This window comes from Lissotriton vulgaris, chromosome 5 (genome assembly GCF_964263255.1).
Source record: "Lissotriton vulgaris chromosome 5, aLisVul1.2, whole genome shotgun sequence".
Taxonomy (NCBI): domain Eukaryota; kingdom Metazoa; phylum Chordata; class Amphibia; order Caudata; family Salamandridae; genus Lissotriton; species Lissotriton vulgaris.
The window spans coordinates 662,889,163-662,916,374 of record NC_141693.1 but is presented as its reverse complement, the minus strand read 5'-3'; the positions used below and the strand labels follow the sequence as shown (position 1 = coordinate 662,916,374).

Genomic DNA, 27,212 nt, shown 5'->3' with positions numbered 1-27,212 from the left:
GAGTTTAGCCCACGTGTACTTGCCTAGTAAGAGCTCCCACAGAAGCTCTGTTCCACTGTGTTCCATACCATCATGTGGGAGGGGGTGGCACTGGAAAGTCCCCACAGGGCTCTTATTTTCTAAGGTTTTGCACGGACAATCGAGCAACTGAACATGTCTGAAAAGGCAGGGCCAAATTACCAACTATTTTAAAGACCTGTACGCGCACCACTTTATTCCATTGGATTGCACAACCACCCTCTATAACTTTTGTAACTATAGGCCCCAGTATGTAGCAAGTGGCTTGGCCCTAGCTGATGTCATGAGAGGCAACAACAGTACAGAGTTGGTTATGTCTGTCAGCTGACTCAGGCGAGTATATTGTTTTTGAGTGAAACTATTATGAGAAGAAAACCAATCTGGTAGAAGAGACTGTACCAGGCATGTGTGGTTGAAGATACACATGCTGTGCATACTCCTGCCTTCTCGTGTTGGGTTTTGATGTGTGAAAGTTGTTTTTCTTCTAAGAAGTTCATTGAGTCACGAGATAGAGTGACTCCTCCCTTTGGTGATAATGCGCTTGGGCAACAACTCCATTGTTAGATTGTTTTCCTTCTGCCATTGAGTTCAGACTTGTGCTCTGGTTCAACACCGGTGTGGTGCTCTTTTCAGTTCACACGGTACCTCCCTCCGTCTATAGTGTCTTCAATTGCATTCCTGTGCTTCCCTTGCGTATCGACGTTCAAATAATTAGATTGAGCGGGTCGGTATTGATTGCGGCCCTTTCTGGGACTTGCCCGTCGGGGCCTACGCTCGTCTCCATCGGTCTCTCAAGAATGTCTTGAAGGGGATGGAATGAAGACCTTTCATTATTGTTATCGATGCCATGCCAAATACCCTCGGAAAGACTTACATCAGGTCTGTAATTTGTGCCGCTCGCCGGAATACAGCAAGACAGACTGCCATGTCTGCCGCTCCTTCCACTCCAAGAAAACTCTTTGTGACCATCATGCACATCAGCTTGAGATATCATGGAAGGGCATGGAAGAAACACCAGATATTTTTGGTCATGGCGACTTCGAGGGGGAGCAGCACCCGCAGCCATCTGCTGCAGATGAAGAGGCCTTTTCTATTGAGGGCAGCTCCTGTTCTGACTTGGAGATCGACCTGGAGATAGAAGACATTCCACCTGCTCAACAGTTTGTGAGTATGGCACACTCTCCACCTCGACACCTCCCTGAGCAGCCACCTGCTAAAAATCAGGCAGTCCCCCTGGAAGATCAGACAGAGGCTTTCGGACCACCACTGACTTCTGGCCATGGTCGGCACCAAACAACTACTTCGGATACTCCACTCAGCTCAGGCTTGGTGCCGAAGAAACCTTCCAAACTGAGTGCTTCAACTCTGACCAACCCATCACTGACTCGACCCTCAGCGTCGAGCCAACCCTTGGCTTCTAGCAGACCTGCACCTTCGAGTTCCTCCGTTTCAGCACCAAACCAACCATCAGCCTCGAAACAAAAGACTCTTTCAAATTTGAATACTTTGAAGTCATCATCCAAGCCCAACTTTGGCACAAGAGTCGAGCCCATCCTTCATAAACTACAGTAACAGCTTGATTCCAGGCAAAAACATCTTATCATACACCCTCATATGGGCCGCATCCTTGCTTGCCCTTTGGCCTCCGCTACTCCACCATTCAAATGGCAGCTATCATTCCAGGAAGCCATGAACATGTGAAAATACACAAGAAGGCAGACAAGGCCACCATCCTCTTGCCTCTTGCACCACCATTATCATCACCTGTTCTCCAGCATTTGCACTCGCCCTCCCCATCTCAGTCTCTAGGGGATCCACTTGACAATACACCACAAGGATCTCCCCATTCCGACACAGGTGGACGTGCTGGGGTGGAGGATACATTTGATATTTCTCCACAAGATGACTCATGGGACCTATATGATATGGAACCACCAGTGAATAGGGACCCTGATCTTTACCCCGCCTGCCCCTCCCCTCCCCTCCTGATGACTCTACCTCATATCAGGAAATCATCGCGAGGGCCGCCTCCTTTCATCAGGTGGAATTTCACAAGTAGCCTTCAGAAAAGGACTTTTTAAATCACTTTTCTCCACTCACCGCACCACCCAATATCTCCCATTGCTCAAGGGCATGCTTTGTCACACCCCGACAACTTTAAAGAGCTGTCAGAGCAACGGTCATAACAGCCAGGGTGGAGAAATAATATAAGGCCTCACCATCTGACCCCATTTATATTCATGGTCAGCTTCCTCCAGACTCACTAGTCATTACCCCTGCCCATAAACGAGCGAACTTCCAGGCCAGTGGAGATACCCTGCCACCAGATAAAAAAAGGGTAAAAAAAAGGGCTGGGTAAACGGTATCAGTACAAACAGCCAAACACTGCCATATTACAAACTCTCTGGCCTCCTGGCAAGGTATGACTATGCCCAATGGATGAAATGAAGGACCTTCTCCAATACCTCCTTGAGGAGCACTGAAAATGGGACCAACAACTTTTATCAGAGGGCGCAATCATTTCAAACAAATTCATTTGTTGCACCCTAGATTCAGCTGACACTGCTGCTAGAGTGGTTAACACCAGAGTTTTCCTTTGAAGACATGCATGGCTCCACATATCTGGCTTTAAGCTAGAAGTCAAACAAAATCTTCTGACAATACCATTTGATGGCAACCAACTTTTTGGTCCCCAGGTGGACCAAACTTTAGAAAAACTAAAAAAGCACACAGAGACGGCAAAAGCATTGGGGTAACCACAAACACCAGCTCCCCGTAGCTCCTTTCATTGCCCTATCTACCATGGAGGTTCAAAGACCACCTCCTCTGAAATCTCCTCCTCTTATCAGAATACCCAGACCCAGCAGTCCTCTCTCAGGGTTTATTTTAGAGGGTCCTACAGAGGCAATAACTCCAGAGGCAATGGCATTTTCGCAAAGGGAGCTGCACCAACTACCAAACCCTGATGTTCTTCTTCTCCTTTGTCCACATAACACATGTCGGGGATGACTGAAAACTTTCTTACCCACATGGCAAACCGTCACCTAAGACCATTGGTTGTTGGATATTATCCAACATGGTTATTTTCTGGAGCTCAGTTCCACACCTCCCACCATTTCACATCGCAAACACCGACAATCAGGGAAACATCAGACACTAGTCGAACATGAGGTCAAAGCCCTCCTCCTCAAAGCTGATGTAGAACCCGTCCCCAACCATCATCAGGGTACAGAGGTATACTCACTATACTTCCTCCTACCCAAAACGAACCGGTCCTTTCGGGCCATTGTAGATCTCAGACCTCTAAACGAATACATCCTTTCAGAACACTTCCACATGGTAACCCTTCAGGATTTCATTCCTCTTCTCTAGCAAGGCAACTTTTTGGCTGTGCTTGATCTAAAGGATGCCTATTTCCACATTCCAATACACCTAGCACATCGCTGGTATCACAGGTTTGTGGTAGACGGAAGGCACTACCAGTTCAAAGTCCTCCAAGTACCAAGTTTAGTTTATTATGTTTTGGCTCTCAACTGAGGGCCACATAAAACACATACAATAATACAATAATGATTACGAAGGAAAACATAGGTTACAGAGTTAACAAATCACAACTTATTCAGTGGATGAGCAGTCATCTAGCACTTCTCCATGTAACGTTTAATAAATATCTAAAAAACCCTTAAAGAAATTAAAAATTCTAAAACAGAACATTTCATTTGGCGGACAGTAAAGTGCATGGAAAAAGGTTTTAACATTTAAAATTCCCAGTTGTAAGCAAATTGGTTTTAACCACTTAAAACGCAAAGGGCGCAGTGCAGGACAAATAAACAGGACATGATTACGATCCTGTATAGCATTACCACAAAGGTTGCATATAGGGGATACACCATACCATTTCGCAATGAGGTAATTAAGCGGGAGCAGATCATGTCTTAAAAGGTACCACAATCTACGGACTCTATGGGGAATATTCCAAGTAAGATATTGTTGGGCCAGTTTTGGGGTATATGTACTTAACAGAGATTGTCTTTCTTTATTCCCTTGTTTAGCCATCATATCCATTTTAAAACGGAGTTCCCATGATGCGCATTTTAATTTAGACTTTAGTTCTGCAGGAGTAAGTAAAAACAGTGAGCTTTCATCCAGCTCTAACAAAACTACAGCTTTTCTAAAGTTCTTAACCAGCATAGAGAACTCATTGAAATGGCCCAGAAGTTCTTTTTTAATGGCATCCCGTAAAGTATCGGGTTTACTTCTCGCTAAACAGGCCACCCACCTTACTAGGGCAGTCAGCCCCTGTACCCAACAACTTCGGAGTCCGAATTCTAGCCTGCATGCGGGAACAGAGCAAGCTGTATTTAAAGAGGAAATTCTTCTTAGCACCTTTCCTTCTATTTTTTGCAAAAATCCCCAATGATTTAGCTCCACTAGTTCTAATCCTTATAATAATGTAGCTGGGATCTTAGCTCTAAATACCTCTAGAAATAATGTAAAGTGTCTCTTCCCTGTTGCGTTATACAGTGAACTTAATCCCATACCATGAGCCAATGCTTTATGTGCATTGTGCTCAATATGGGGTTTTTCACTTAAGTTTGCAGAAATGATTTTACCTAAAAAGGTATAAGTTTTAACCACTTCGAGTTTTTGCCTTCCTATGGCCCAACAATAATTTTCAGATCTACATTTTTTCTTTCCAAAAATGCACATTATTTTACTTTTCGAGACGTTAATCTTCATATAATGTGCTTCTGCAAATTGATTTAATGCCTGCAGACGGTTAGACAAGCCCTTTGGTGTTAGATCTAAGACAAGGATATCGTCAGCATACATTAAAACCGATATCCCTGATCCTCCAATTTTTGGGGCTTGCCCCTCACAAGCAGAGATAAACTTAGGAAGGTCGGCCGTATATAAAGAAAATAATGTAGGGGCCAATATACACCCTTGTTTCAAACCATTTGGTGAAGGTATGGATTGTGAGAGACCTCTTTCTCCACCATATAACACCTTGCACCATGTGTTCGAGTGAAGGGCCTTCACAAGTTCGATAAGCTGTTTTGGCATACCTAAAACTGCAAGCTTTCTCCACAGCGTTGGACGATCTACTTTGTCGAACGCTGTGGAGAAGTCTATAAATGCCACGTATATTCCACCACCTCGAACACGTACATATTTATCAGTAATCACCTGCAATACTGTTAAATTATCTAATGTTCCATGTTCTTTACGAAATCCGGTTTGTTCCAAAGGTAAAATACAATTAAATTCTATCCATTCATTAATCAATGTTAAAAGATATTTAGCGAACACTTTTCCTATTGCATCTAATAAAGCTATTAAACGGTAGTTTGCTGGATTCTCCCGCTCTCCCTTTTTAAATAGGGGAATTAATATACTTCCCCTCCATGAGTCAGGGACAGATCTTGAAAGTAGACATGCATGAAATATTGGATGCAGGATCTTGCTCCAGGAGATGACATCTTGTTTCATTAGGGACATGGGTAATTCATCCGGTCCCATAGCTCCGGAAGAGCGCATACTCTTTAACACAGAGACTATGGTTTTCTCGGTAGGAAGCTCTATATTATTTTTGCTGTTCTGAACTAAATCCCCATTGTCACCCTCTGCACCATTAGATGCATACAAACCAGATATGAATGTTATCCAAATATCTTCTGCAATAGCAATGGGAGTAGGGGTGGTTCTTACGCCACATCCCTTCCCTATTATAGACCAAAATTCTCTGGAATTATTAGAGGCCATTGCTTCTCTTAACCTAATCCAGAGGGAATCTTCTTTATCTTTTTTTAATTTTATTTTCAGTCTGACCCTCCTTCTCCGTAGTAGGGCTAATTTCTGTGCATTTTCCTTTGTTCTACTAAGGTACTGTCGCCTCACTAATTTATTTATCTCCTTATTTAACCCCTTGCATGCTGATGACGAACCCCAGCCATCATGCACTACGGTGCTCGTGTGCTGATGACGGCTGGGGTTCGTCATGGCCCGCCCCTGTTCATTTGTTTACCGCACAGGGGCGGAAACGGGCCAGCAGTGAAGGGGTTAAGGGTATTAATATGCTAGGAGGGGAATACGATTTTTTGGTAATTTTTGTTTTCTTAGCTACCATAGTAACCTTATTCTTGAAGATTTCAAAATTTAGGAATTCCCTACCCTGCCATTCTTCTAATTCCAGAATGGTTTGTGCTAGTACATTTTGGACTTCCTTCATACTAGTAGTGTCCCAGAAGCATCTTCCAGATTTAGAATGAATTGAGACTCCTTTGTTAATTATAGACCAAGAGTCTGTATCTGGAGGTTGTAGCGAAACAGTTAAGTTAATCATATTATGATCACTTAAAAAAGACTGAGAGATCCGTATATCTTGAATGAAGGAAAATGTATCATAGTCCGTGATCACATAATCCAAAATGGATTCACCCCTAAATGACCTATGTGTAAACTTGGCAGGAATGTCAGAAGGCATCCTACCATTTGCAATTAGACCCTCAAAATAGCTAAGTTCTTCGAGTAATATTTTTCCTCTTTTGGTAGTTTTTATGTTACTAGGAAAAATTGCTTGAGGTATATTATATGCTTCTTCCTTGTGAGTATTTCTAAACATATCTATACTTGCATTGGAAACTTTGCTATTTAAGTCACCCATAAGCAAAATATAAGGGGGCTGATCCTGCTCTAGTAATTGTTTTATATAAGAAAACATTCGCTTCAAAACAACGTTAAAAATATCTTCAGGGGGAATATATGCATTTAAAAGTACAAGAGAAGAACGATTTCCTACTGTCCCTATATTATTAATAGTTATAGACTGGAAAAGATTACTACTGTCCTTGTAGTGGGAAAACTGCCATTGTAATGAATTTAACAAAAAACAGGCAATTCCACCTTTTGCGTGGCCTTTTTTTACAGATGTGGCGGCGGCCTCAAGGACAAAATAGTCTTTTCCTCCATATATACTGTTTTTACACCATGTTTCCTGGATACATAACACATCAGCATGCAAAGAGAATAAAAATTCTAATTTCTCAGAACAATTGTATAAACCTGCAGCATTCCAGGATACTATTTTTAATTGACTGTTAAAGATGTTGAAACAGTCTTGGGTTGTTCGATGTATTATTAGACAGAACTCCTGGAAGCCAGTTCCATAACTGATTATCTTCTGTTGGAGGTTTATCCGGATTCACAGAAAGGGGGAGTACCTCAGAAACCATGCGTTTGCCTCTGGATACCCACATGTTTAAGTCTTTACTATAGGAATAATGATCATCCTTCTCACAACCCATTTTAAAGGCTTCTTCTCTGGGAGCGATACACTTTATGTTATTAATGAAAGGTAACACATCGATCCCTCTACACTGAAATGCCTCGGCATGTTGGAGAACTAAATTAGCGATAATTTTGGAACAAAATTTTACTCGTGCTCGTTGCTCACTTCCAGCCCTTATTATGGAGACCAGGTCAATGTCACTGGACAATACAAGTTTTAAACTTTCAATATCTTTGAAGGAATTAATCAACCAAGATCTATTCAAGTTTAGGTCAGAGTCAAACAATGGAAGGAAGTCCAATGTCAAAGTATCAATACAGAGGTTAGAAATTTTTAAGGGGGCAAGAGAGTTCAAAGTCCTCCTCTTTGGGGTCACTACTGCACCTCTGGTATTTACCAAGTGCCTTTCAGTGGTAGCCACTCACCCACGCAGACAGGGCGTCCATGTCATCTCTTATCTGGACAAATGGCTCATCAAGGCTACCATCTGTCAACAGCTCCTAAATCACACACACAATTCGCAATAGATCTGCTTTATCGCTTAGAGTTCACCTTTAATAACACCAAAACCCACCTCCAAGCCCTACAGATCCAGCCTTATCTAAACCGTATTCTCAAAACAGAAGTAGGCCTAGCCTATCCCAATTCTTCAAGGATACAGTCCTTTCAAGCAATGATTCCCTTGTTCCAACCAAATCAGCAACTCACAGTCAGAACAGTCATGCGACTTTAAGGCATGATGACCTCCTGCATAGCCATAGTACCTCATGCAAGGCTTCCCATGCTCCTGTTGCAGGAATGTGTACTGCAACAGTGGTTTCAAACTGAGGGTCATTGGGACAATTTAGTGTTGATAGCCTGCCACAGTCATCACTCTCTGCAGTGGTGGAACACAAACAACCTCTTAGGTGGCGGCCTTTCCTCGAAACTGCTCCCCAGACCATTGTTACTACAGATGCATCACTCACAGGGTGGAGTGCACACTTACAGGATCTGATCATACTAGGCCTGTGGAAGTCCAAATTCCTGGGTCTACACATCAACTACTTAGAGCTTCTAGCTGTTCACCTAGCGTTGAAAGCCTTCCTGCCTCACCTAACAAGCAAAGTTGTCCTTGTCCGCACGGACAATATGACAGCCATGTACTACCCTCAAAAACACGGGGGACACGTTCTCCACAACTGTCTCAGGTATCTCAAGCAATTGGGCATTGTGCTCTCCATCACAACATTCACCTGTTAGCAGAGTACCTTCCGGGATGGACAGCAATTTTCCTGACCTCAGCCCGATGCTGCAACATTTATACGAGTGGGAACTCCATCTGCATTACTTTCACGCATAGAGGGTCACTCAAATAGATCTGTTTGCAACCACGGTCAGCGCAAAATGCCCAAGCTGCGCCTCCAGGTTTCCAAACCCACAGACCAGCAGCAATGGACTGTGGATGAATTGGTCAGGGATATTTGCTAATGGTTTTCATCCTCTCCCTCTTCTTCCATTTCTGGTTCGTAGGCTTTGTCAAACAGCCTCATGCTCATCCTGGTAGTCCCCACATGAGCTTACCAACCCTGGTTCCCAACTCTGCTTACTACATGAAGAAGGTACCCCCTGAGAACACTTTATAGGCCTAGGAGCAAGGGGAGAAAATACAATAGAAAACAAAATCGACTCCTACGAGACCTGTATTGCTTCTTTGTTGGCTTATAAAAGCTTTATGGACTGACCACCAGTAAACGTGTTTACATGTGAGTCACAGACATAGACATACTGGTCTTTATCTTATTTTAATTGTACTCAATTAGAACTTCTTCTCATTAGATTATTCAAAGTTAAAAACATTTTTATGAATCCACATATTAATCATTAATTCAAATTACACAGTTTGTACACATTATGGTGCGTCAAATGTTTATCTTTACAGAATAAAACTATTTAGAAACTATACAATTGATTAGAGAAATATTCCAACATGTCATAATTTCTAACCCCAACAACCAGCCACACAGAACCATCCTCTCCTCATGCACAGCAGCACACTATCACAATTATATCTCATACATAGCCTTCCCAATCACAATTAAATATGGAGGTGGTAATAACGGAGCGAGAACTTCAAGAAATGACCGTTGTGTTGTAAATTGGGATTTCGAAACAAGCAGGACAACACACATTTCGGGCGGATTTCTAATTTCCATCCACCTTCATCAGGACTAGCCATTTATTTATTTCGAGGTCTGTGGATATTTGGGGTATCTCTAGTAGCGCACATGTATTGAAAATAAGGGCCAAATCCGTCCAGCCTGTGGCAAAAGTTAAACTTCAAATTTTTAGGATAAATCTATCCAGCCTTTGGTAAAAGTGCAGCAGTAGTCCGAAACTAAATGCAAATTGAAGACTTAAATCATGCCAATGGCATTTATGTGATCAAAATTTTCTGGCCAAGTCAACATATCCACAGAACGAGGCATTTTTAGCTCTGAGAAGCTGTTTTCATTCAACAGCTTGTCTCCATGATAATCAGCATCTGTATGTAGCCACGTCTCCTAACAGGCTTGTCTCCAAAGGAAGAAAACTCAGCTTAACCTTTCTCTAGTTCAGCATGAGAGTCTCCCCAACAGGCCAGACCTTCTCACGCAGAACCTTGGAGAAATCAGGCACCCGGATCCCAGGTCACTCAACCTAGTGATTTGTCTCCTGAGGTCATAGAATTTGGATACCTTAATCTTCCCCTTTGCCCATCCTCAAGGAAGCCTGCAGGCCTACTGCTCAGGCGTTCAAATGGAAAAGCTTTTTTTGCTATTGTTGTTCTGAACAAGTTGACCCTTTTCAAGCTGTAAAATCACCCGAACCAAAAGCAGAAGCCCCATTGGAACCAGCTTGTACACTGCTGACCGGAAGCCCCTATCCTACCCCCCCCCCCCCCCCCCCGGACCAGACCACCTCATATTGAAACCAGTAGCCTTAGCAAATGCTACAAAATCACCAGACCAGTGTGTTTCCCGAGCCCTCCGGATGAAAGAGCGCTGGAACACCCACACCTCTTTAGTGAGTATAGCACCTGCATGCTCAGAGGAAGGGATGGAAGAGGAGCAGTGTTAGAAGTTAGATCATATGCAAACGCACCGAGCGCAAATAGAAACATTTAACTCAGTAATCCAATCTGCAACCACGTTGATGGCTTTACAAGATTTCACCTTTAAGGGGTTTTAAGGCAACACCCCTTTTTAGAGGAAGCCGGCACGGTTCCTCCCATCTTGTACACAAGCCGTAATTTATGGAATTGCATGTTTTTATCCATAGTTTTATGATATGAGTGCGGAGTGTGCATATAATTGCCGTACAACTTTGTAATTTCCTATCGTATAGGAAACACTATGCAGCGGTGTGGGCTTGGACATTGGGAGTGTTCGCTTAACATTCATTGTCAGTTTAACCCGTTTTAGTTCAAATGCATGTCACGGGAAAATATGATTTATACCGGTGAAAAGAAAAAGCTCTATTGGATTTGAATTACTGTAACTGGTAAACACAGTTCAAACACACAAGAACACTTTAAACATTTTGATTTAAAAAACACCCAAGAAGTAAAGAACTGGTTCGCCAGTGCTGGCACTGAAATGCTCTTCTTTGTATGTGGATATGCAAGTGATCAGACAAAATTCCAATGCTCACAGGACGGGAGAGTAAGTGCTGGGGTTCTTGTCAGGAGGCAGCTTGCACCATCCCATTTCTCCTGTCAGCGCTGCCTAAAACAGAACCAACCAGAGGATGTGGGCTTACGCGCAGAGGATGTAGCCTTACGGCTAGAGCGGACAACCTCAAAGCTGGGGAACTGGGTTTGAGTCTTGGCAACGACGCTCAACATCCTGTGATTCTGGGCGAATCACTTAATCTCCCTGTGCCTAACTAAAATGAATGTGTTCATCTGTAACGAAACTGGTGCTCATGTAAAACGCTCTGATACTTGATATCTTCGGGTGTAGTTCGCACAAAAAAAAACACTAAACATGAAAGTTGGGAGAGGATGTGGTGTAATAGCGAGAGCTGCCAGCTTTGGAGCTGCTGACCGGGTTTGAGTCTTGGCATGGGCTCAACATCCTGTGATTCTCGGCTAATCACTTAATCTCCCTATAAATGAATGCCTCTTAAATTGCTGCTCATGAAAAGTGCTGGTGTTGATGATTAAGTGCTGGTGCTGAGCACCATAAACCACTGCCTCAAATTAAGCACTGACTGTCCCACGCTGCATGCTTTGGTATAGAAAAATGTGACAGACATTTGAACAAACCAAAGGAAGAAGAGAGCTGACCCAAAACCCCTATGTGTATCCGTTTTTAGATATTTGTATTAGAACATGAGGCTGGTGAGAAAGTAAAGGTGTGTATAAGCAGACTTTAAAAGAACTGGCCTTAGAATCTATTTATAATGCATCTCATGTGGCTTATTTTAGTGTGCAAATATGGTTCTTCGCGGTCTTATTATGCACTTTTCAAGTCCTGCTTTTGAACTCAGGAGTGGTTGAGCGCAGATAACACTGGGTACTAAAAAAAATTCTCCCCTCATCGAAATACCCTAGACCTATGAGGGATGTAAAGATCCAGCACACTGGACTTGATACCAAAAAGGCCAGAATTAACTGGGTGAAAAGACTTCTCAAAGCCATCTTAACAACGAGCCTCCATTGGTACAGTGTGGCAAAGTGCAAGGCTTCCGTTATAAGGGAGGGAGTGAGTCATAACCGTAGTGCACCTTAAAACGTATTAAATAAAATGAGGTGGAACATACAAACTGATATATTTGAAATAAATACAAATGTATTAAAACCAAAGTGAAGTCCCGAGGGAGGATCAAGCCCCTGCCTGCACACTTAACAGGGGCTGCTGGACCCTCGAAATATATATATATTTTAAAGCTACTGCTTGCGTATCACACATACACAAGCTGACCTTAGGGACAGCAGTGGCATCATAGGTAATCAGTTTACGGAGTGTTTACTCAGTTTCTGGTCCTCAAGGAAGCTCCAGATATTTATGGTAAAGCATTGGCAAACAATTTGAAACTGCCTGAGCTGGTGCTTTTATGAAACCAAACATCAAGACTTCTGACCAGCCTTTTGATGTTGAACCATGCTGCAAGGTTGCCTGATTTGCAGGCAGGAATGTTTTTGTGCAAGAAGGGGCATCTTCCTGCTCAAAAGCACACGTAGAAAGAGGCGACAACAAGGAGAAATAAATATATTACTCCTTGTTGCGCCTCTATCGGGAAGGTGTACAATTTTGTCACATGTCCAAGTTTGCCGATCTCAGTAAATAAGCAAATGCATCAAAAAGCGTAAGTGGATGTGTGGGGAAACCCAATTTCCACCCATGTAACTCTTTTCTGGCGCAGAGTAATGCAAGGCAGCGACTTGCGTTCCTCTGCATTTACCAAGCCATGCAGGGTCACGCAAGGTGGCTGTGCTTCGCTTGGTAAATCTGACTTAAGGATTTCGTTGCCCTTCACTGTGTATATTCCAAGGGCAACGCAGTCCATTAGTAAATCTGGCCCCCGGTTAGGGTATCTTTGGAGAACCTGGCAAATTCTCATGTCTCTGGACCTCTCGTCTGTAAACACTGGTGAAAGGTTTTTCCTTTTCCAGGGCTTCTTTTTTCCCTGTTTTTATATGCAAAACAAAACAATGTTCCTATTCGAGAAGATATGGATCCTTTTTATAGAAATACAGTCTGACAAGGCAAAGATTGAAACGCAAGCACTAGTAATTAATCTAAAAACTGTATATTCAGCACAGACCACCCTCAAAACATTTACACAGGAAATGACAAGCATATGAGTCTGGAGTGTGGGCATGATAGTTTCCACGCGTTCAAGAGGACATATACCATCAAAACATGCTGTCTTATGGTACTGCAAGAAAAGCAGGTCTTTTTTTACTTATTCCCAGCCTGTTCTAGTAGTAGGTTACGTAGGAGACGCAAACTGGTTCTGCACCGGGAGAGTCTAATAACAGAAGAGGTTGCTCTTCTCATAATGTGTCCATATTAATTAACCAGTGATGTAGAGCACATAAAAAAGGGCTTTTCTCCGCCCTTCCTAATTTATTGCTGGTTTCTTCCAGAAGAATATTCTGCGTCTCCACATGGACCACACCACGTTCTACTCTTATTAGCAAACACATTGTGAGTTTGAGGCAGTGGAGGGGGAATGGAGCATGTGCAGCGGGTTCATAATGTCGATCATCATCCTGAGTAATCACTCATCTTGAAAGTTGAGGAACCCTAGGATATGTTACTATAGTAACCAAGGTAGGCAACTCCCTTCCTCAGGCACTCAACCACAACAACCTCCACATTAAAATGTTAGTTTCTTTACATAAAGTAGTAGATTTTAATGCTGTTTTTTGTTATTTTGATATATAATGTTGCCTCAGAATGTCCGTGCTAGCTGTTGAGAGGCAGACTGAATATCAGGTATAAGCGACTAAACAATATGGGGAAGTCCATACAATGGAAGCGCACATATAACTTTGCAGTGAAGCGGATTTCTGAAGCATCATAAGCCTCGTATGGGCCTAGCAAATGCCACGAGGGCTATAGGAATCTGTTTAAAGCTGTGGTCACTTGCAGATTAGCAGAGTGGAGAACATCTATACTGCCTTCTTCACCAATTTATGCATTTCAGATAGAAACCAGTTGATAGATTAAGGATAGTTCTCTGATTTCTAAGCGCTGCTCTAAATAGTCTTAATGCAAGTAGCTTGTGTGATTATATGGCCAAGCAAATGGTGATGGAGACACATTCCATTATAAGCCTTTGTTTTTTGGTCAATCAGTAAAACGTACCTTTCCGCAATTTCCTACGTAATGCCTTTGTAGTGTCGGCCTCTTTTTAGAACTGATGTCTCAACACACAAGATGTCTGTCCATTTGGCACCATGGTCAAGTTTCCTAATATCAGGAGATCTCACTGCTTGAAGGTCTAACGCCTTTTTGGCACCAAGGCTATTCAAAAACACAGACTTGTTAAACAGGATTTTTCTTTACTCATCCACATATGTGGGAAGTTTCAAATGTGCAGCAAATTAAACAACGTTTTTCAAACTGTCACAAAATTGATGTTGGTTTTCTAGTAGTGGAAGGAGGGCGTCTGACTTTGGAAGGGGCATTCCCTGTCGGATGACACTTCAGTGACCCACACTGACAGTTTCTATCATTTATAACTGGGGATCTCACTCTTGGGACCATTTCACTAGACTAGACTTCCAGAATTGGGCACAGTTGATTTAATCACACTGGTGTCATCACTGAGCTCTTCTATCGCTCTTACTGAACACCAGGAAAACAGATTCAGAATTGTTTAGTCAATATTCTCGTAGTGTTAAATGTGTGGTATATCCCACTATAGTGTATGTGTTATATTACACAATAATATTGCATTCATTACATTAGCTAAGTATGGATATGCATCAAAAGTAAATTAAATAGTTAACTGGGTGAGGCAAATAATGCAAAAGGTAAAAAATGAATACTAAGCTTACCATGAAGATGTAGAGGTAAGCATTGTACTGGGTGTAATGTAATTGTAGGTTGATGTTACTGACCTCGATATAATGTCATAAAACTCAAAGTGGAAAATACAGTGGGGGCGTCGCCTGAGAATTGGCTGGATCATTCTTTCTGCTACTCATGCACAATGTTGTCCACTCCCAAGTGATTTTAATCATAAGGCGTTACCTATTAATGTTCCTCTTTGAAATTCAGAGGAAAAAAGAGAGTAACATGTTTTGATTCTGTGTCGGAATTACTGAATCCTCACCCCAGAGCTCCATTCTCCCAAAGTGCTCACTGAATCACATCAATCAAACTTTCACGATAATCCTGTTAGGCCTAATTCAAACATATTTTTCTCAGGGTGGGCCAACTTACTCCTGAATGTCCAGAATTGTGTTCCACTTACTAATGGAGAAAAAAAAACACTGTGAATCTGATTCTTTATTATGATATTCTTTTACCAGATTGCACCCATATACCAGTGTTGTAGAGCTCATACTTGTTTTCCCACAAGTTTTCTGTCCCAGGAAAGAGTTTTCATTTTCAATATGGACACTGAAAAATCTGCTTTTGCAATTGTGCCATTGGTCGTAACTCCTTAATTAATACAATATTCACCTGCACGCAAAACTATTCATTTCCAGCTCAACTGATTCCTCATTGTAGAACATGATGTTGTTTCTCTTAAACTCATATATTAGGGAAGAAAGCTACTTCTTAAATCCTTTTTATCCAGAAAAGTGTGAAATGTATTCATTCGATATAGACAAGTCTGTTTCTTTTGCACATGCTGATTTAACATATCAACCTCACATTCGTTCTAGAGAATTATCACACTTTTATTTAAATGTCGCTTACTTTTGTTCTCCTACCAGTTTTCTACATAGTGGTTTTGATCCAACCATTATGATTCCCTGCTGAAGTTCTGAAGGACTGTTCAATACATTTAGCATTCTCTATGTATTAGTTTATTGATTGCATTCAAATAGCATAGCCCTAGTTACATGTGCTCTAGGGATCTTTACGTATAACACTGTAGATAAATAACACATCAGAATATTAGGTGGCAGCAGAGAACTGGTCCTTTATCATCAGTGGTCTATATTGCTCCGTATTATAAATATTGAAATACATTTTTAAAAAAGTGTCATTTCTGCTCGAACCAAATCCTCCATGTAGTCAGGATCAATGCTGGGTTCGAAAGGCCGAACATCTGCCACCCACATATTTTTGAATTAATTTTTCGTCTTTTGTTCTATAAGGGGATACATTCCTTTTAAAACAATGTGAGTCTAAGGTATAAAACAACATGCTGCCCTTAAAAAAACTACCAACACAACGGTACCGCCATCTTATCAGGCTAGCCTTCATCAGGGCAGGCTGCCCCGAAGGCACACTTCACGTACCTCCGAAAGTAGCTTCTCCTCTCAGAAGCTCATTTTCAGGAGCTGACGTTTGACAATGTCACCTAAAATGAGGTGGCGGAGTCGGTGATTGCGGCATATAACTGCCATGTGAAAATAGGGACAAGCAATGCGATGTGGCACTGGTCGAAATGGAATTGCAGGCCGAGGTCTCCCCAGGGGCGGCCATGTCTGCCTTCCCTTTTATCGTCCACGACGCACGACGTTGGGGTCGGAAGCACTCACGCAGCGTGCTCGTCGCGCGCCCCGGCTCCTCGCGGCTCCACATCAAAGGCAGTTAGCCGCTGCCGGACTGGTATATTTTTAAATGAACTTGAAAGTCATTGGCTCTGGCATCAAATTAATATTTAAACGGCCCCATTGTTGTGCAAGGCCGGTAAAATGTCAGCGCTGAACAAACCTATCCTAATAAACTACACTTACCCTATACCCAGGAGTTTTGTAAAAGGGCCACTAGGAACGCAGACTCATCACACATTTATCCGAGTTGAAACCCCAATGTTTAATTGATACACACCGCTGTCTGCACGCTGTCAGGTCCGGTAATGAGATGTTTAGTGCAGCACTTTGGCTGAACGGCTAGAGTCCAGCTCTTGTAATAAGGAACGACGTTTCAGCACTGAAGCAGCTCCCACGCCAATTGGTGACAAGCTGAAGCCGCTTTCTCGGCCCTGGAAGCTTCAAATGTGGTCTGAATCGTACAATTACTTCCCCTAAAGCGTCTGATCAGGCTGGAAACGCCAAAGTCATCTCTTTGCTGCCGGCGTAAATTACCAGGGACTATAAACCATTCAAATTTTGTATGTTCTTAAATAAAAATGAGTTGGAATCTGTGTTTTAAGGGAAGAATTCCGATGTAGGGGCCTAATGAGATAGAAGAAAACAGAGTAATTGGAGGCTGCTGTCCTTTCCTTTCCAGTGGAAAATGATTTGGAGAGACAGCGGAGCTGAAACGGCAGAAAACCAGAAAAGTTGTAATTTGGATTTCATAACTGAGACTTTAATGGTGTTTGCTTAAAGACCTTTCTATCTATCTTTTTTTTTTTTATCTCTACGCAGACGTACTTCAATGACAACATCCTCACGCTCATCCGGACGCTGGTAACAGGTGGGGCCACGCCGGAGCTCGAGGCGCTGATCGCTGAGGAGAATGCCTTGAGGGGGGGATACAGCACGCCACAGACCCTTGCAAACAGGGACCGCTGTCGAGTGGCGCAGTTGGCTCTATATGATGGACCATTCGCGGACCTTGGGGTAAGTGACATGGTGGAAAGTACCGAAACAATCCAGATTAGCAATTGCTCATGGTCCTGGCAGGATGTGATTGATTTAGCAGCTGCCTGGAGGGTATTTAGGGTTTGATGGCAGCACCCTGTTGACTTGATGCTGGGAGTGCACAGACCCAATACACAGTTGCTACTGACAGTGAGACTAGTGTTTACCAGTAGTACATCAACAGTGTCTCACTCTAAGAATGATCTAGATCTCAGAATGAGGGTTGTAAAGGGTGCAGGTCTCAGTGCATGCCAGCTGCTCTAGTTAACTGTGGCTAACTTGTCTGCAGCAAGCTCACATCCATGCAGTCTTCCATACCTTGGAAAACACTTATACAGCGTCTTTACAACTTCAAAACTGCCCCAATTTCTAAACATGGGTCACTTTTTTTTAGCTATCTGAGTCTCAAGTGGGGTCACTTTTATTTTGGTGCCCAGGCCTGTTTTCTACCTGAGTCTGACCTTGACTAAAGATGCACCATGCACATGCTTTATGACTGACCTAGGCCTAGAACTAACTTTTTCTGTTTGATACGGACAATAAGAGACAGTGATGCCCAATAAAGAGCTTTGACCAGGGCTTAATTTATGCTGGTGATAACTGTTGGTGGCCACCTTGAACTTCTTTTTGTGGCCAAGACTTTTTTTTTCTCATCACAATTTGACCCAAAGAAAGAGAAAGGGAGAAAGAAGGGTGAAGAGTAAGATAGGAAAAAAGTAATAAGGGGAAAATGCAGGAATTAAAAAGAACCTGCCAGTGCAGGATAAAGAGACACAAAGAATAAGGTCGGGAAGAAGACAGCCATCGTATTCGGTAATGCTCCGATGAAGCAGCGCTGGTGGTGGGACTATGAAAATCTTCGTGCCCTTCCACTTACCAAGGGCATAGGCCAGGGAACTACATAGCAGAATGGACACTGCTCAGCACAACTCCTTCTGAAAAGTAGTCTGATTTTGGTCTGGCCGGCCAAATGTCTAAATGTGTAATGTGTAAATAGTCTCAGGTACAGTTCATGTTCCTGTTCACAGCTTGTGGTGACCGTTTCATTCTTTGCACAGCTGTGTGAATACCAGTGCTGCAAGGTCTGGTCAGAACCAGCCATCATATGAGGGCAGTAACACTGGGCTAGATTACTCTCCAGCAGAAGCGAGGGTGCCAAATGTTCTTCCGCCTAGGGCGCTATCTGAGTCAGTGCCTTCCATGCACACCGCAACCCCCTCCTCGTTGCTGGGGTATCTGTTATGAGCAGTGCTAGCTGGTTGTCCTCAAATTTTATAATTTCTTTGCAAAACATTGTCCGGGCCCCTACTGTTCCTTCTTTTTCAGATCTTTTACTGCAAGCGCCTAGACCTCTATGACTCTGCCTCTGCGCTGTGTCATTGTACTGTATTACAGTATTTGAATGGCGCTTACTACCCCTAAGAGGGGCGTTGCATTGTTTTTTACATGCGGGTAGCACTATACCGTGCTCGTGTGTGGTGGAAAGACTGTTGTCTGTCGTTTTCTCCTTCTATTATGTGCAGCACAGATTTTAATTAACACCGGGACACACTGTCAACGCGGCAAGAAAACTACAGTAAGACATGCGAAATTGCTGCCTCCAAACTGTGAACATCACACCTGCTTAATCATCTGTTTGTTGAGCCTACATTTCTCTTAATTTGTGCGGCCGCACTCTGCACATCCCCAGAGCTCTCTTTTGCAATTAAAATCTGCTCCTCCTTGCTCATTAATGCCACTGCTCCTTGGGGGTGCCGTTCTGCCATCTTCAGCCAGCTTGATGAGCAGGGTAAGGAGCTGTCTGAGTGCTCCGGGGCTTGGACAGCCCGTGCAGACCATCGGAAGGCTACGGAGCTGGGAGGGCCTGTGCAGACCATAGGAAGCTCTAGGGTTGGGACAGCCCGTGTCTCAAGAGCGAGCGCAAAACCGAGGGTTATAGAAAGTTATTACGTCACTGGTAGTACTTGCCCACCTGGCTGGAGCTTCTGTTTTTAACCAGGACGTCTTTATAAGGTAGGCAATACTCTATATTGGCACTCAGCTTATTCCATCGCTTTCTTCTCACATTCTGAAGAAATTGTGGTTAGGTGACAAGGGAGACCTCTTATCCAATCACTGCTCAAAAGAGGCCTGTTGCAGTACGTCCATGTTCTTCAAGACTTTGTCATTGGCATAGCTGTCCAGTCATCCATGTTCATGCCCATGCTATTATCAGCCAGTCCTGATTTTTCACTCAACAGAACTGGACATACTGGGCCTTCTGGTGTCACTTGTCTCATTAAATGTAAGTGCCTAAAAAATCCAAAATGCTTGTGTTCTGTTTGCTAAGACATAAGACTGATTGGAACGTACTGTTAAGCCATGGGCTAAGAAGACACATTTGCATCGAGACCAGTCCCCGTATGGGCGAAGAGGGCCCTCCTGTTAACTACAAAGTCATTACTTTTGTGGCTAGGATCTCTCTGCCTCTTAAACATAACTTGTGGAGAAATATAAGACAACGGCCAAAGTGTCTGTGAAGAGATATTCACACCACTCCATGTACAGCATTGCTGAAGCTATTGGTGAAAAGAGGGATTGGTCTCAGTATGGGTTTGTCATGTGGTCCTTAAACACTCACAGTTGAGCAATATTAGGCTTTTCCCCCTTCGAAGGCCTTGCATATGTTTAAGTTACCTTATCGCCCAACAAATACAGCAAAATATGTTCATCAGCTTCCAGAACCGCAGAGGTCCCTTCTTCATTTATAATGTGCCTTGGAGGTTCAGGTCAGGCCAGGGGCTATTTCCTGACAGTATCTACACTGAATGGACTATCTAGCCAAGGGCGTAACTGTTGTCATTGCCTATGTGTACAGTGCACTACACATGTGAACAGCTGTATCAATTGGGAACCTCTGGAAATTCAGAAGAGCTGTCCCTTTCTCTTTGTGTGATGTTCCCTTGGATCACACTGTAGACAGTGTCAAAGTCGAAATTTGTTTTTACTCTGCTCAAGCAGTCACTCAATGATAACGGTATGTACGCAGAGTAACGAATGGGCAGCCAGATATGATATGAGGACAGTGAGAGTCCTTACATTTTTTGTTGTTATGAGGCAGATACTTTTAAGAGCAGGATTTTCAAGATCAAGAGTCTGTGTTCTCTTATCGGAAGAGACTTTGTCTTCATTGGCTCCATGTCGGCTCCCACATACCTCACCGCAAATGACCAAGTTTGCCATACTGTCATGTTGCTTATGACATAGTGCTGCTGAAACAGATTCTGCTTATTGCTGTTCTCACCTCTCACTGTGAGAACAGTCCTCGGCTGCACTGGCAAATTATGTTATCAGCAAAAAAGTTAACCAAATTGATCAACCCTAACTCCAAATATACACAAGTTACAAAATTAATTAAATATTTTCTTTGTTTTTTTATTGAAAATCTTCTAATCAACTGTTTTGCACACATTTCATGATCATGTCGCAATATGATTGATAATAGTGACTGTTAAATTGTAATTGTTCCATTGGTGTTCAAGTGTCTCAATGACCCCCCCTGGCCCTTAATCTGGGAAATATTAACAATCATCACATCTAATCCCGGAGATTCAGTGTATGGCTGTTAGTACTTTCTCACCGCCGACTGCCTCAACCAAACCTTGAGGCATCTGTAAATTAATGAACATTTAGGAGTGCACAGGGCCTCCAAAAACACAAGGAAAATCTTTGTACCACATTGAAGAAAGTAAGGAAAAAGAGGAGGGCGTTGTTACAAAATATTCAGACTAACCACCAGCTAAACTCCACTAACCACGTTTAAATATAATTAACTGAGTAATGGACGAGCTGGTAAATGCAGAAAAGCAAAGGGTTTAGTAATCCGCCTCTGCACGCTCTATGCAGCTGTCCCTTCCTAGGTTTGTCGATGGACCTCCACCACTAAAGCACAATGAACAGACATAGCTCAACACAGGGGCTCACCCCGTTTCCCAAGCTCTTTGGCAGTAAGTGTTCCACAAACTGATTGGCAGCAGCACTGAGATTAGGCAAAGTCTTTAGTGGTTACATCAAATGTACTGTTTGCTTAGTCTTGCTCGCCTTGAGGTGAGCATTGCAGAATTTACTGAAAAGGTGGCTCCAAGGGAGAAATTAAGTGTTGCAGTGAGCACTCTGCTGGACCCTAAGTCTTTCTTTTCTTTCTCAGGATGGTGGATGCTATGGAGACCTCTATTGCAAAGCACTGAAAACCTACAACATGCTCTGCTTTGGGATCTACAGATTGCGAGATGCACATTTAAGTGCGCCGCATCAATGCACTAAAAGGTATGTAAAACCCTGCATGTTCTGTTAGGGGTGGCGGTGTACACAGGACAATTACTTGATGCTTACAGCTTTTCTTGTTGCTATAATTAATCAGGGTTCTAAACTTAGGGCATATTATCAAGGGATTTATCTCCGCTTTTTTGGCTTTAAAAGCCAAGAAAGCGGAGATAAAATTATCTCCCTATCAGTAACAGGGTGCTAACACGCAAATTCGCATGTTAGCGCCCTTTTTCTCTATGCCTCCCCTTGCATCTCTAATGAGATGCAAAGGGGGCGTTCCAGAGAAAAATAATAGGAGAAATGTTGTTAAGCGACATTTCTCCTATTATCAAGGATTTCGCTAACCCTGTTAGTGATAAAAAAAGCAGCGCTAACCTCGGTTAGCACTGCTTTTTTTACACCTGGTATTTTCCTGACTTAGCCATGATATCCTATGGAAGGTGGATATCATGGCTAAGTTTGTGAGCCCCTATCATCAAGCTAACGCCAAACTTCGGGAGATTATCGTTGGTTTTCCAGCGATAATCTCTCAATTGGCAGTTAGCGCGAGGATTTTTATCACTTCTGAGATAAACCTTGCTAATAGCAAGTTATCTCTGCGATAATTTCCGGCGATGCTTAGCGTTAAAAAAGTCGTTGCTAAGCATCGTTAGCGATAAATATCGCTAAACGTTGGTAATATGCCCCTTAGTTTCTTAAAGTGAAATTAGTAAATAAACATACAGATCTAAAGTTGTTCCCAAAGTTGATAGCTAAGAGGACTGATTAATGCATCCATTCTATAGATGTATGTTTAACCTTGACGCCTGTTCGCCTTAATCCTTCTGAGAACCATTGAGTTGGTTTATCAGCACAAAGTGATGAGACAAATCATTAAGTGCAGAGCGAGAGAGAGAAAAATAAAGTACGTGGTGTGTGTGTATATGCACCCGTGTAGAGACAGGTGAATAGCAAGTTGATGGTTGGTCACAGATACTTTGTGTATGCCTGGCGTCATAGTTTTACAGTTTTCTAGGACCTTAAGGGAAACCATCATGTGTGGGTACAGATGAACAATGTCTTCCCATCAGCTTCATTCACAGGGGCAAAGGAGCAACAACACCACAGTACTGCCAAAAACCTTCACTGGAGAGATTGCGAGGCTGGTGATTGTGTGCCTGGTGGGCTGGGGAACGACTTTACCAATTGCCAGATCAGCTCTGATTTTTAGAAGTTGAGAAGCAATTCTCTCGTGAGCTTTCAGTGGTGCCGATGAGCCTGCTAAGCTTTGATTGGCCAAAACGAGGAAACAGACTAAAAAGATGCATATGGAGCTCCTGATCACCCACAATATCTTAGTCCCAAAGGTTGAAGCAGTGCCAGGGAGTGACCCTCCTGCTTTATATACCTATCCTGCGAGGAGAACAGCAGATTCCCATGATGGTGCAGCTGAGGCTTGATAATATGTGTACTTGGTTACAGCAGTGACCTAATGAGCTATGTTTAAATCAGTAAAACAGCTCACTAGGTTAATTACCTGCTGCAAAAGCATGTGTACATGTACAATTCATATTTGGTTGGGTCAATCTTTAATCCTTCTGATTTAATTACATGGTGCTACTAAGTTGAATAGCAACACCAGCTGTTAGTTCCAACCTCTGTAAAGCTGTACACATTAGTAGAAGACGAAGCTGAAAAGCATGTATTATTATATAGTAGGGTTCTCTTTCTAACAAATAGGTGAATGCAGGCACTGAGCCTCTTGAGTGGTTGTCTTTATTAGAACAGTGAAAGAGAAACTGTGCATGCTCCTGCTGTTTTACGTAGGTGGCGGTGCTGAACACCGCCTAGTGAGGGCTGGTTACCTGATTGGTATCCCCAATAATGGAAGGGCAATTTGGAGGTCTGGGCCAGAATGCTTCAGAATAATCCACATAGTTGCATGACTTCCAGTCAATACTATTCCCCATTTAATTTCCTGGGGGTACAGCCACAGTTACGGATGTCCCAGGGACCAGGTGACAATGTGGTAGGGCCTCCTTAGGATGCACAGAAGCCAGTCTTTCCTGATTATCCTACATCCAATAAAAAAGGAGCCAATAGTGCTGTACATGTACATCTTTTCTTGTGCCTATTAGCCTACTCACGCTTGCCAAAACAGGTTGTCATTCAGATCCTTTTTTTGTAGAGAGGTAATTGCACCTTGACCCATGGTAGTCATTGCACAAAGGAGTTAGGTAGGGCGGGGTGGGGGTGCTGGAACAATATTATTATGTATATGTTTGGTGTAGGAGGAACTGGCAAGACATAAGAAATCCGCTCCTTGCACATTTACACTGTGATTATGTGGTGAGACTTCAACCACCAAAGAGTAAATAGCTGCATCAGTCTGTGTGGATGGGTGGAAAGCAACAATAAGAGCATGATATATTGGCTATACGCATGTTTGGCAGGCAACAATAGTTGTTCTTCTGGGAAATTCCAGCTAATTTTGAAGTAAGTTTGAATGGTGTACTGCATTTACCAGGATGCAAAGGAGCGAACTGTGCTGGGACTGTGAGGCAGTGTGCTCCCAAACCCCATTCTTCTGGGGAATGTGGGAAATCCATCTATGTGTAGAACCAATGACATGAAATGTGTTAATTGAATCTAGGACTTTGACAAGAAGTTTGTTTACATCCAACAAGGGGAACAGTAGTTTTGGAATTTACAATCTCTCGCTTGGTATTCTCTCAGAGCTTTCCCTTCTCTTGCTGAACCCGTTTTTCCTGAACATAGGACTCTCCTCATGCAGCGTGTCAGAATTGGCATTGCCCAAATTAACATGTTTAATTTGCTTGTAAGCCCCTAGTAATTCGCACTTCGTGTACCAGGGCCTATGAAGTGAATTCTGCTAGTGGGCTGCAGCACTCTTGTGCCACCCACTGAAGTATTGATGCAGAACATGTCTCCAGGCCTGCCATTGCCGCCTAGATATGCTGTTTTAAGCTGCTATTTGAGCCTGGCAAAGCAAACTTTAGCCAGGACTAAGCGTTCTTTTTAATACTTATAAGTTACCCCCAAGGTGGGCTCTAAATGGCCATAGGTCAGGGTGCATGGTATTTAAAACCTAGGGTATGTGTATTTAATGTCTTACGTGTCCTGGCCTCCGAGGTTAATTTTTACTGTGGCAAGGGTTACACTTAAGTTTGGGAGCAGCTAGAAAAAAAGGATTCAAGGACTCTTTTTCATGGTAATTTAACACACAACAAAAAGGTTAAGTCACATTTTATATTACAATATATAAATGACACTTTTAGTAAGTTGTCATTTTTTTTCATAAAGCTAAAGGGCTTTTTGTGCTAGTGTCAAGTGCACATGACTGTTGATGACTCCCCTACTGTTGTAGAGAGGTGTTTTTCTTCCTTCAGCAGGATGGTCTGGGACCTTCCTTAACTTCAAAGGATGTCTACCCTGTGACTGGCAGATGCAGCTCACGCCTAGGCTTGCCTCCCTTTTGTCTTCCTTGACAACTTGGTCCCTCTACCGAGTGGGAGGGGGAACTGCCCCAAAACTGGTTTTCAGTAATCACAAGGCAGGGGTTGCCTATAATCATGCCCACACCTCTGGGTCGCCACAGGGATCTCTGACCACAGGAAGAAATGTTCTGCCTGGTTGGAGATTAGGTAAAGAGGGGACTGTGGGATAAGTTACAGTACAACATAGACAGTGCTGCAGCAGTGGGTAGGGTCAACCCTGGAAACTTGAACCCCATTGGTTAAAGAGTGTTCAGGAGATTTCCTCATTCACAGGCTGGCACTGGGCATAAATGTGGCATCCCCAGTACCCTCCACAGGACAATCCTGGACCTGAGGGAGATCAGAAGAGTTCTGAACCTGCTGTCTGCAATCTGAGAAGAGCGCTGGCGATCTGGAGCTGCTCTTTGTCTTGTACCCAGGACAAAGATGTAGACTCCAAGGTTTTGTATGGTTCCTACTAATTCAGTAAGACTGTGCGTTTGGGCAACATGAGCATCAAAACTATGGGTGACTGTGTCCGCTCATACCATCAGAATATGTTGACCTTGTTCCTGGCTAGCTCACAGTGTCCCATCTGGACCTCTGAACCTTACAAGGTACCTGACAGTGTCTGTAACCTCAGAACATGAGAACTCTGATTCCCCAAGGAAATTGTAGAAAAAGATCTACCCTTTCACTGTTCTCAGGCATGTGCAAAGGGAGATACTAGAAGTACTTCAATTGGCATTTCAAACATTTATTGATGCAGTTGGCTTCTCGAGTAAAATATGTGTCCTGCTATGATTAGGATCATAAAACAAAGCACACTAACCAGGTTTGTGAGAATGGTGAAAAAGATGAATAATTCCACAATGATAGTTATTGCATGAATTATGTGAATACATGTAATGGTACTCCTACCTAATACTGCCTATCCTAGAGAGCATAGGGTGGATATAATCCTACCAGATACCCTAGAGTGGTCAAACTCCCTTTTTACCTGCGTGCGTCATCAGGTAGCCAGTAACCTGGTGTAGAACAGGCCACTGACCCTATGAGGATAGCAATGAGATTCCGCTGGGCTAGAACTCAGGCATGGGGAAACCACAACCATCTATAGAAATGCACCTCTGCTGAACAAAGGCTTGGTGCAGCTTTAAAACAAAACTGTATCCATTGGTTTCGTGCCTGAGCTCTGGTCCGGCAGACATTATTGATTCTACCCACCCGGAGCGGTCATCGAACAGAAAATAACAAACTAGGGGTGTTTGCCCAGTGTATTTGGTCCTTTGACAAAGTGTACGATAAAACTTTCTGAGTAAACTATCACATGCATGCAAAATGTGCTAAAAGTCATTGTCTAAAACAATTAACTATTACTTTAATCGTGAACATGTAGACTTCCTGTTCATGCTACTGGCATGCAACAAGCGACAAGAAGCCTTTTCTGCAAGTGGCCAGCTGATAAATGGCAACTGGGCCTGGACTGGATTCTGCCTGATACAAAGTGTGTCTCTAAATGCCTCAGCGGAGGTCCTTGGGGTTTAGCAGTGTAATCCTGTGGTGGATTGGGACTTAAAGGAATAAAAGTTAGAAGGTCAAATCTTTTGGCCATGATGAACTTGATTGGTGTATCTGACCCACTCCCCATTGCTGTCAGCGTCAAATGGCGTCTAGGGTCTGTTCCACCACGATCATTTATTGTCATTAGCTCGTTGTGCTTCTTTGTACTATTTTTGCTAAAAAAAATGAAACACTCACATATCTACTTCCCCTTATTTGATTGCTGTCATTATGGTGTCATTTTGTGTAGTACATTTAACTTTAGTTTTCTATTTTTTGTGTGATTTTTATTGTTTTGCAATTTTACTTTATT

The 27,212-nt window shown here is 42.9% G+C and overlaps 1 protein-coding gene across 9 annotated transcripts in view; it reads left to right on the top strand.

Moving 5' to 3' along the window:
* KCNMA1 (potassium calcium-activated channel subfamily M alpha 1) overlaps window positions 1-27,212 on the top strand; it is a 1,464,982-nt gene that overhangs the window by 1,355,092 nt on the left and 82,678 nt on the right. For all 9 annotated transcript variants that reach the window (XM_086922098.1, XM_086922095.1, XM_086922094.1 and 6 more), the window contains 2 exons: window positions 17,340-17,534; window positions 21,742-21,860. In XM_086922098.1, coding sequence (XP_086778224.1) covers window positions 17,340-17,534; window positions 21,742-21,860 — 314 coding nt within the window. The remainder of the gene's footprint in view (window positions 1-17,339; window positions 17,535-21,741; window positions 21,861-27,212) is intronic.